Here is a 12472-nt window from a genome sequence, read left to right on the forward strand (position 1 = left end):
GTGAAGGTGATGGTGTTTTGAACCTCTGGGAAGGGAAAAATCTAGCCATGATTGAAAGTAGAAAAACTGAGGTCATTCACTCTTCATTACATCTTCCACCAGGTGGTAGTGGCTTTGTTACAGGCTTTACTGATAAAGTATGGCACTCGGCCTCTGATAGATGATGATCCAAAGCATGCACAATGTTTTCAGAAATCTATTTCAGCATCTGTGTAGACAGCACACAACAAAAGTATGGAGGGAGTTCTGGGATTCAATTAGCTAATTGAGCCTACTAAGTAGGGTTGGAGAAGAGTTCAATCTGAGATTCCCCAAAAAGATTATTCTAGAATTTTTTTAAATCTTAAAAACTGAGTTTGATAGAGAATATGAGTTATGAAAAGCTTCGGGATTCTGCATAGAACCTCTTAAGATTCAGCTTTTTAACCTTTTTTTTTTTTCTCCCTACTACTCTCTCCTTCTTTCTTTCTTTCCATTCTGAACATTTTTTCCATTTCTTTGTTGTTTCTGGAACATTCTAACCACACTCCTGCCTCAAGATCTTTGTACTTGTTTCCTTTGTTTAGAGTATTCCTCCCCCCAATATTTACATGGATTGCTCCCTTACGTCCTTTATTACCTAACTTAATTCAAACCACTGTTAAAAAAAAGAAGCCCCACATTTCAGTGTCTTAACACAATAGAAACTTCTCACTCATGCAAAATTCAAAAAGTTGCCTGTGATCAGCAAGCAGCTCCTCTCCAAACTGTGTATTGGGGACCCAGGCTACATTGATTTTTGTGGTTCTGACATTTTTTACATGTGGCTTTCAAAATCACTATGCTCTTCTACATTAGAAAGAAGGAGGCCAAGGAATATCAGCTGTGTGGGGGTGAGGTGATGAGCCAAGCTTGGAATCAGTGCTCGCATTTCATGGACTACAGTTGACTTATGTAGCCACACCTACTGACAAGAGAGGGTGGGAAGTGACAGCTAGCTTTATGGTTAAAAGAGGAGAGGCAAGTTTTCTGAAGAGCAGCTAGCTAGTCTCTACCACGATGGTTTTACTCAAATACCCCTTCTCAAGGAAGCCTTCTCTGATCACCCTTTATAAAATGGCAGTCACCTTCCAGCTCCACTCAATATTCCCTCTTCCTGCTTCAGTTTTTCGCTCTGTAGCTCTTACCCCTATGGCACAATCAGTATTTCACTTCTTTACCTTGTTTCTTGTCTGGAATGTAAGCTCCACAAGGGCAAGGATTATTGCCTACATTCACCACCATATCATTGGACACTAGTAGACCTTCAATAAGTGTTGGCTGCATTGTAATCATACATCTACTTCACCTAGAAGCAGTCCCATCTGGTGGCACATTTACTTATAGAGTGGCATTTTGACTCTAATTGTGTTTCCTCAACAAAATTTGTCAAGGAAGTTTGTCAGAAGAAAGAAATAGAGCTGTCAACTGGCTCATCAAATGCTCAGTTTCAAATACTCCCCTTGTGTACTCATACACTGTAAATATGTCTATGTATATAATTATGTTGGCTTAGGCAAAATCGTGAGATAGAAATAGCAGTTCAGTATCCGGAGTCTTCCTTTAAAAAACAAAAAACTTTTTATTTTCTCTACCATTTGTTGAATACCATTAGTGAAGCAATAGCCTAAAACTGGGATTTCTGAGAGCAAATCTAGTCCATATAATATTATGAAGTGTTTATTTTCCCCATTTTAAGATGAAGAAACGTAGGTCCATACAAGGTTAAATACCTTGCCCAAGTTCACACTCTTAACTAATAACTTGCAAGGCTTAGATTTCGACTTCTTTTCCTTTCAGGAACTCTCACTCCTAAGCTTCATGATTTCCCTTCTCATTCTCCACATCTACCCACAAGTTGCTACTGTTTTCCTTAATACTGAGAAATAAATGACTGAGGAACCTTGATATGTTATGTCTCTCAGTTGCACTTAATTTTTATAAGGCACAAACTGTAGACAAAGATGAATGAATGTCTGATTGTGTGATTCTTGCACTAACCAGATATGGGACACATGTTGGTTTAAAAATAGAATTGATACCTCGGTTCTGATTCTGACAATGTGCTAGAGAAGGTATGACTTAGAGAAGTTTTTGTGTGTGCCTAAGCATGATTTTATTTTTCCTTATGCATTACCTTCTATTTGAATCTTTAAGTTTCTCAAATTACAAGATACTTGTTTTATTTTGCTCAAAACAACAAAGTACTGTCTGAGAAAGACATATTGGCTTAATCTCAATTGGTGCTTATTTTGGTTGCTTGTAGAAGTCATTTGATAGAGAAAAAAACAACAGGAAGAAAACAAGTGTAATAGAAGTAGTAATTAACTAGGATGGTATGACATCATCATTTCAGGAGTTAAATGCCATTATAAACAAACTCTGGAAAGATTATTTTAAATGTAGCTCAGTAACTGGTTGCATCATTTAGCTCATGGACATATGGCACAGAAAAAATAAATACTGTCTTTACATAACATGAAACTCTGTTACGTAAATCTGTGTTTGTTGCTTGGAATAGTTTCCAGTAGAACATAACACATGGCTTCAGCAGTACTATACCTCAGGTCACATGGGTGGAAGTGAAGTTTACACCATCTAGAACACTGAAGTAGGTAACTGAAAACCTGCATGCATCAATCAGGATGGCAGCTCCAGTGTTGCAGATACACGTGGAGAATGTTATACAATCGTATAAACTATGAATGGGGAAGTGTGACCTTTCTAATATAATAACCTTATTATATAATTTTAAATTAATGATCTTTCTAATGTAATATGTTATATGATTTTAAACTAGGATGCACAATCGAATTAATGACTTAAGCATTTTATGTAGACCGATGATGATTCTATCTACATTTTCCAAAGTTTCTGTTACAGTGTATCAGAAACTTAGAAAGGAACTTCCTATTTGGAAAATGGGATAGTCACCTTGGATGTATAGGGAATATAAATCCCTGGGGCTTCAATTTCTTAATTGGGACTATTCAGAAGATAATACAAGTGATGTATTGAGTGTTAAAAGAAATTGATATGTGAAAATATCTAGCACTTGGCCTGAAACACTTGGTAGAAGCTCCGCCTCTAAAATCCTGGCGTGTGAATTGGCAGTCCTTTCCTCTTACCGTAAGAGCAGCCCCACAGAAAATGTTCATTAAGAGTTAATGTTAAATTCATTGAATTTAGCAACACATGGGTAACTCTTCCTTTCTGATTATGCAAATCTCTCCCCATCATAATATGTGCTTCCTTCAATTGCATTAAGAGCATTTATAATATAAATGGCTAAAGAGCCAATATTTCAAACAGAAGCCATTCTTTTCCAAAAAAAAAAAAAAAAGCTAAATGTATTGAAATGTCTTTAAAAGTAAAATATTTAGCACTTAATTGCAGATGGGTAATGTTAAATATCCCATTCATTATTATTACTACCACATGCCTGAATAAATCCTACCATAAGCATTAAGCAAGTAGGTAAACAAAGAAATAACACTTCATGTGATGAATGCCAATATAAAGCCGTTTAAACTGTTCTGTCAAGAGACAAGCCTGGAAATGCTAACTGCGTTCCTTCGCTTTTCTGCAATCATCTGAATACATAAATTCAAATTGCAGCTTTTAAAACTTCAAATTGATGCTTTTGAAATTTCAGAAAACACATGCTCTTGGAAAAGCATATTATAACAAGGTCCCCGTGGGATTTTGGCACCATCTTTTTTTTATATTTCAAAGTATAAAAAAAAACCTAGACAAGAAATGACTATCAAATGTTTTCATATTTTAAAAAATGCTGTACTCTTTAAAAAATTAAATCATCAAGAAAAAGTTTTCTAAAAACATGTAAAAAAAAAAAGATTATAGCAAATAGCATAGCCAAAGCTTTTAATTTTTTAGTGATGAGTTATTCTTTCTGGGAGTTCTTAAGACTTTTCCAAATTAGTATACAGTTAATATCCATAAAATCATATGCAAGTCACTGTCTTTCAAACTGATGCTGAAGGTTAATTAGAAAACGTACTTAATTATTTATAGTGCACAGATGAGTCCCAGGTACTCTGTATCCAAATACACTGTAAACATAGAAAATTTAGCAGATTTATACTGGAAAGACAGTAGTTCTTCACAAATTAATTTATTGATTTAATGGAATCCTTATCAAAGTCCCCAGTGAAATTTATTTTGTAATTTGACCAAATACATAAATTAGAATAGCTAAGGTAGGAGAGAATTTTAACCTGCCAGGAATTAAACATCCTTTAAAGCTGCAATGATTGATGTAGTGCACTGCTGTCACAAAAATCTATGATAGATCTGTGAACAGAATCGTATTACATATAAAACACAAAATATAATGAAGAAATCACCACAAGTCAATAGAGAACAGATTGTGTTGGGAAAAAATATCAATTTCTGAAAAACCCCTCAAGATTTATACTTAACTATATAAATTTGAGATACATTAAGCATTTAGGTTTTTTTTTTAATGAACATATAAAGATCCAGAGTAAAGTAAAGGCAAATATCTAAACAACTGTAGGATGGTCACAGTTTTCAGAGTAGAATCAATGCAGGAAATAACAAAGGAATTGATAAAATTTTATTTAGAAACAAAAATATTTTTAAAAAGATTAAAGGAGAGCTGGAAAAATATTCTCAGTAAATACATTTTTAAGATAATGTGAAACGAGCCCTTAGAAACAAATAAGAAAACCCGGAGGGAAAATGAGCAACACACATAGTTTGACAGTAGAAACAGAAATGACAAATATGCACATGTATACAAATTGTTTAACTTTTCTATTAATAAAAAATTTAAAAAGTATACCATGACAAACTGTTTTTCTTCTATCAAGTATATAGATTGTAATGCTCAATAACGGTAAAAAAGTATGTTGAGACTTTCATATTTTATAACTTGTTTTAAAAATGTATATTTTGTAACTGTTGATGGAAGTGTTTGCATATCCTTACTACCAGCATTGCAAAGTAATTTAGCAGTGGGCATCTGAATTCTTAGTGTTATTATTGTTAACTCTTCTTCCTTATTCAAGAAAATTAGCAGATACATGAGCCAAAATGCATAAACAAAAGTATTTGTTACAGGGTTATTTATTACAATGAAAAATTGGAACCAAACTAGATGTCTAATGACAGAAAAATGGTAAAATATGGTGTACTCATCTATTGCTTATTACTCAGATCTTAAAAATTAATTTTCAAATAGTAATGACCTAAGGAAATACAGTAACGTATTAAATGAAAAAATAGGTACAAAATGCTTATATTGAGTTTGATCCCAATTAAATATATAAATCTCAATTACAATGAATAAGTTTATTTCTACTTTTTCTCTTGGCTGGATAGTCTTGACAGGAAAAAATATGCAAGTAATTAATTTGAAATATGTCTGAAGTGGAGGTAGAGGTATTTGCTTTTAGAATTTTATTCTAGGTTTGGGTCTTTTTCTTTAATTTTTTTTTGCATATTACTCTTTTCTACTCCAAATTTTTGTTAGGTTTTGGGTTTTTTATCCCTTAAAGTCATCAGTTTCTGATGAAGGTTGAGAAAATCCTTACCATCTGTCTAGATTTTACAAATGTAACCAGGTTTTTGCAAAGTTTTACTGAGGACTGGAAGAAGGGAGAACCATGTTCTCCTTCAGCTGAGTATTTGGTGGGCTGAAAAACTCCTTCACAAATCTGTGTAGCTTTTGGAGGGGCCATAAGAACACACTAGGCATTCCTTTGACTTTCTGTGTCAAAGTAGGGAGGTTGAGGGAGGAGCAGGAGCCACAGGTTACCCATTCATAGGAAATCAATAAATGGCTGTGAAATGGACCTTTCCTTCTTTTATTTTTTCAAATTAAGCAAGCAGGAGGGAAAATTGTCTATCATTAACCTGAAAATTCAGAGGATGCCAGATATGAAGTGTACATTATTAGTTCAAAGGCTATATTTTATCCACCGACTCATTGCTGATGACTCTGGAGTCCATAATCTTAGTTTTCCTCTCTCCCTTGAGTTCCAGATCTATTTTTTTAAACTAGTAATTTCCCCTAAATATCTGAGACAATTAAATGTAAGCTCAGCTGGAGTAAATAGCATCTATTCAGCCAGATAAGGTAGAATCACTCCTAGACCATATGTAAGAGGTTGAACAAGTGAAGGGCACAGTCTCTGGATGTAGATGACCCAGGACTGAATGCTGGATTGACCACTTACTAGCTGTTTGGTCTTGGGCAAAATACTGTAGATGAGGGGAGACTAGTACCCACCACATAGTAGTGATGTGGGGACTTGGTGCTTGATGTAGTGGCTGCCCTGTAGTAGGTGCTTTATAATTATTCGCTGCTAATGCTAGTCTCCCTCCCTTTACCAACAAGTCCTGTTGAATCTCCTTCTACTTTTTAAACTTATCCTGTCATCTGCTTTCCTCTTGCTACATCTTCATGATTTGGACCTTTATTACTTTATCACCTGCCTGTTGTGATTGTCTCATACTTGATTCCTCAGTCTCTTGTTTTACCACCCTCGCCCACATCCATTCTCCACACAGTATCTGGAGTGAATGAATGAAGTAAATCCTCCTCTACTCAAAACCTTTGAGTAGTTCATCTCCTAGGGATTAAAATAAAATATTCTAGCTGCTTCATTACCCTGCCCACAGCCACCTCAGCGGCTTCATCTCTTGACCCTTCCTCCCTAAATCTCAAATACTTCAGTAACCAGCAATGTCAATATCAGGCATTAATGTAGGCATCCTTACTTTACATGTACAAGAGAGCCAAAATATTTGTCATTGGCAAGAACTCATATAATCAAACACTAGTTCCCATGGAAATTAATGCCAAGTCTTTACTAACTCTATTAACAGAAAATGAGCTCAAACACCAGGCAGATAATGCCAATAATAATATCTGTTCATAATTACAAACTAAAGGTAACAGTAAACTGTCATTATGTTATGATTTTTTTTTAATATCCTGAAACAACCAGCAACTTGGTAGCAGCCAAAAGAACCTGAGTTGTTATATCCGTGATGGGGGCAATGCAAACAAGCCAAACTTTATTCTGAGCTGCACAATTTATCACATTCACATCACTGAAATCAGGCTGGGTTTTACAGTTCCTGCTAGCCAGGCCACATGTGGTTTAAAAGCAAATCTAAGAAACAATAGTGTAGCCCTCTTATGAAGTGCTACATTGTCAGCACTCTTGATATTACACAGGATGACACTGTATGGAAAATGACAGACATCACTCTAAAGGGAAAAGTGATGTAGAAGACTCTGACTCTAAATGTGAAGACATTTTAAGAATACCTCACCAATTTTTTTCACTGATATTCTACTTTTTAAATGAATAAAGCCACTAAGTAATGTGTCATCATTTAATCAGCAGTATTCCCTATCCCAACCCACATGCTGATAGCACTTACATTGGTATTAGATAATCTGCAACTGAAGGTGTCTTTCATTTGGTGGAATACTGTGGTACACGTTGGTGAGTAAATTAGATCATGGTTTAGAATTAGTTTTGCAAAGAATGGGAAAGATTTTTGAAAAACAGAAACGCATGTAAGGTTGAAAAGAATGATGGCAGAATTCATTCATTTACACAACAGTTATTTATTTAACATCTGTTCTGTGCCAGGCATGGTTCCAGAAGCAAGGATATCTGTAATAAATAAATCAGACACAGTCCTTGCCCTCAGGAAGCTTAATTTCCTGAGTGTGATATAGACAGTATACAAAATAACCAAATTATACCGTATGTTAGTTTTAAGAAGTAAAAGGAATGATAAACCAGGAAGAAGTAACAGAATTTTGAGGGGAGAAGTGTAATTTAAAGTCTTTAGGAAAGACCTGCAGGAGGTGAGGGAACCAGCAGTGACTGATATGTGAGGGAAGGCAATTCTGGGCAGGAAAAAAAAGAAACAGCAAGTACAAAAGCTTAGAAGTGGGGGCTCATTTGGTGTGTTTGGGGAGCTCAGTAAGGAAGCCAGTGGGTCTCAAGAAAGGTAAGAGTAAGGGAGAGTGGATGGAAATGAGGTCAGAGAGAGAAGGAGAGAGAGAATCAGCAGAATTTATAGATCATTGCTCTTCAATAGAAATATAAAGTGAGCCACATATGTAATTTAAATTTTTCTACTTGATGCATTTTCTTAAGAAAAAGTAGAAACAGGTGAAGTGAATATATTTTATTAACTCACTATATTAAAATATTATCATTCTGACTTGTACATGATATTAAAAGTACCAATGAGATGTTCTACATTCTTTTCTAATATTTTAAATATAGTTTTTTTTTTACACCAGTTTTAAATTCACAGCAAAATTGAGTGGAAAGTACAGAGCTGATTTTTTTGTACCTAAATCTTTGAAATCTGCAGTGCATTTTACACTTACAGCACATCTCAATTCACCTTACATCATTTTAAGTGATCAGTAGCTACATGTGAAGGCGCCTACTATATTGTACAGCCCAGATCTAGGCCCTCATAGAATGCTGAAATTGGCTTTTGCTGTCAATGAATTGGGAACCAATGGAAGAGTTTTGAGTGGAATGGTGACATAATATGACTTGAATTTTCACAGGATCCCATACTATGACTTGGTCTTTTATAGGATCTACTATTTTGAGAATAGACAAAGAAGAGTATGTCTTCTCATGTGCCTCAGACAGACTTTGGACAAGCTCCCATCAAAGAACAAAACTGAGTGCAGACCAGCATAAATCCAGTAACTGGATCTGGTTTGGGGAATTTGTGTAACTGTAGTTCTCTTAATGCCCTGTCTTCGCAGAGGCTGTGAATAAGATCTCTTTCCATGCTTCAAGACCCAGATAAACTATTGTGTTCACTGGAACATCTCCTGTGTCCTGCCCCAGAAATAATATATTCTTTACAATATTCCATCATAGTCCTCCATATACATGCTTGTTTCCTCTTAGGGACTGTGAAATCTTCAAGGCAAGGTACATGACATGTCTATCTTTGATTGTAATGCCCAGTAGAACTCCTGAAAGTTAGTAAGCCCTCAATAAACATTTAACTTGAAGCAAAACAAAACAAAAATTTAAGCCAAACAGCCCCCAAATGGAAGTAACTCAAATATCCACGAACAAAAATGTATTTACATACTTATACAATTTGATACTATACACTGAGGAAGATAAACTACACACAACATGGATGATGATTGTAAACATTATGTTGTATGAAAGACAGTGTACATGATTCCATATATGTAATGTTCAATGCAGACAAAAATAATCAAAATTAATAGGATACTGATTACACTTCAAGGTAGTGACTGCAAGGGTCAATAGGGGCCTCTGAGTTTCTGCCAACATTCTATTCTTTTTCTTTTTTTGTGTGTATCCATTTTTTAAAACTATATTGAGTTATATGGTTATATGTACAGTTTCCTATATGTATATTATACTTCAGTTAAAACTTACATACAAGAGATATATAGCTCCCAAAACAAAGCAAAACCAAAAACTTGTGAATTATTTTAAGTGCAGCCCATTTTGCTCAGTTGTGTTACGATTCAATATATAAAAATAAATTTATGGCTAATTGAGTAACATACAATATGTGTGTTTTTATAATTAAATCTTACACTAGTACAACATATGTTAAGTATTTTAAATCGTTTTCCCTCTTTCCTCAAAAAAGATTGTGAGTCATAATTTGGAAAACATTTCAACATGCAGTAATTCGGTGATTTTATTTTAATGCTCTTGCTTTTACTTTTACCCCATAATTTTCCATAAGGTTATTTTATTTAAGCATTTTAAAACATGCAACTTCATATTACATACTTAATCTAGTGAAGTTGTCCTCAACCAGGGACAGTTTTGCCCGCAAGGTGGTATTTCACAATGCCTCAAGATATTTTTGGTTGTCAAAACTTGGGAATGCTTACCAGCATCTGGTAGAGAAAGACCAGGGATACGGCTAGACCTCCTACAATGCCCAGAACAGCCCCTCACAGCTCAGAATTATCCAACCCTAAATGTCAGTAGTGTGGAAGCTGAGAAACACTGCTCTAGTATAATAATAATGTTACTGGAATTTTTTTTTCTTAACCAATTTTAATCTCTTACCTTTCAGAGATTTTTGAGATACTGAAATTGCTCTGTGAATACATTTGCTTTAAAAATTGTATATTGTTAACATCTTTTAAACTGTTTATTTTATTGAAAATGTGTGCCTTTTTTTTTTCAGTTTTCTTTAAAAAAAAATAATAAGGCTTGAGAAGTATGTTGTTTATAACAATTTTATTCTTCTTTCTCCAGGCTAGAAGAACAAAAGAATATCTTGTCAGAATTTCAAAGAGATTTAAATGAATTTATCTTATGGCTGGAAGAAGCAGATAACATTACTAGTAGTCCACTTGAACCTGGAAATGAGCAGCAACTGAAAGGAAAACTTGAAGAAATTAAGGTAATTTTATTTTCTAAAATCCCCCAGGGCCTACTTGCATAAAAAGTATATGAATCTTTTTTTAATGTATTTAATAATTGATTTCCTGCCCATTAGGTTATTGATAGTTCTGCACTAGCTTTCTCACAACTTTCTTTTGTCTTAACTTAGTGTTTCTTAATGACTGTATATATATATATATATTTTTTTTTTTTAAGTGTGTGTGTGCCTGTAAAACGCATGGTGGTACCTTTAAAACTAATTTGAAATTTATTTTAGACTTAATGGAGAATTCCACAGGTCCAAATTATTTAAGAAACTGGGGAGAATCTTTATAGAAATGAATCTCATTTCTTAGGGAGGATCTTAATTGCTGAATCAATCTCACTACTACAACCTCTAATTAAAGGTGTTCGATTTACCTGAAGCAATGTTTTGTTTTGGTTTGTTTTGTCTGGGGATCGGAAGAGGAGTAAGGACCGGGGACATAGTACCAGTTCACTTTCTACACTGGTTGAATGGATTTGCAGTTTATTCAAGTGGCTTTTTATGCCCATCTACTGTGATGTCTGCTTATTACTGCTTACCTCACCTGGCTGACTGAGACGCTTTGATTGTACAGTTGGATTAACTTTCATGGTTTTAGTTTGAAGAAAGGAACTCTTTTGGATCTGTTTTACTTTAACTCTTGAAGAGAAGGTGAAAGGGAAAGAGAAATTAATATTAAATTATCCTCTATTAAGTACTAAGTATTAGATATATTTACATCTGCTGTTTTATTTAATCTCAAACTTTCAAAATGGTTGTTATTATCCTCATTTTACAAGGTCACACAATCAAAGGGAAATGGAGTTCTTTCTTTATCAATGATTCAGTTGGTTTTCACATGCAAATAAGACTCTAGGGTCAACTGTTTATTTCTGTGAAATAAGAAATTTGTACCTGAGTAGAGGATAAAGAATTAGGATAAAAATGTTGCTTAATTCAGTAAACAAATACTGAGCACCTAATATATGTCAGATATGCACTGTGTATTTGAGAGTCAAAAGAAGTTTTTGATCCATAGTTCATTTGAAGATATTTATGTCATGGAAAAATAAACTCAGTCAGTTCTTGAATGTTCATCTTTTCTAAATGTACTGAGTGTTATTTTTAGCAATATAACCGAAAACTCATTTAAGAGACATGTTTAATGACATTCACTTATTAATAAATATGCATTGATTTCCTTTTTTCTTAGACAGTCTAGATCAGCACTGTCCAATAGAACTTTCTGTGATGATGGAAATGTCCCACAGAATCAGTTTCAGTAGCTACTAGCTGTATGTGCCTTTTGAATACTTGAAAGGTAACTAATATGACCTAGGAACTGAGTTTTTAATTTTATTGAATATTAATTAATTTAAATTTAAATAGCCTCATGTGGGTAGTGGTATTGTATTGAATACTGCAGCTATAGATGACACAAATAAATTAAAGACAGTTAATAAAACTATGGTGGTTTGGTAGGTCATGGGAAAGGGCATTTTTAATGAGATATTAAGTGAATAAGAGAATTTCAGGGATGTGGAGTCATCAAAATTAAGGGTTCTTAAATTCTACCGCCCAAGTTTGAATCACAGCTCTGCTGCTTGCTACTTTTGTATCCTTGAACCTGGTATTTAACCTCTCTGTTGGTATTTGACCTCTCTGTCTCAGTTTCCTTCTATGTAAGATGAAGTTGATAGGATCTAACTTACAGAATTTTTATATAAAAATGTTAGTTATCTCTTAATATGATGTGCTTTCTTACTCACTGGTATGTTATAGCATGAAGGCTTAATACCTGAGAGGATGATTAAATTCATCCAGATTGTTCTATTTTGGATAGAGGTGTGTTTTTAGACTCTTGACACTGTTTGGGATATTATGTTAGAGCTCATCATGCTATGTAACATTTTTCTCTTGAAAAAAAAAGTCTCTGAGGGATAAGATACCCTGATCCTCTCTTAGACTGGCTGATTTACTCAGGAGTGGGTAT

The 12472-nt window shown here is 34.3% G+C and overlaps 1 protein-coding gene across 9 annotated transcripts in view; it reads left to right on the plus strand.

Moving 5' to 3' along the window:
- DMD (dystrophin) overlaps positions 1 to 12472 on the plus strand; it is a 1947932-nt gene that overhangs the window by 1232725 nt on the left and 702735 nt on the right. For all 9 annotated transcript variants that reach the window (XM_064483309.1, XM_031445593.2, XM_064483311.1 and 6 more), the window contains one exon: positions 10326 to 10473. In XM_064483309.1, the coding sequence (XP_064339379.1) occupies positions 10326 to 10473 (148 nt within the window). The remainder of the gene's footprint in view (positions 1 to 10325; positions 10474 to 12472) is intronic.

This window comes from Camelus dromedarius, chromosome X (genome assembly GCF_036321535.1).
Source record: "Camelus dromedarius isolate mCamDro1 chromosome X, mCamDro1.pat, whole genome shotgun sequence".
Lineage (NCBI taxonomy): Eukaryota > Metazoa > Chordata > Mammalia > Artiodactyla > Camelidae > Camelus > Camelus dromedarius.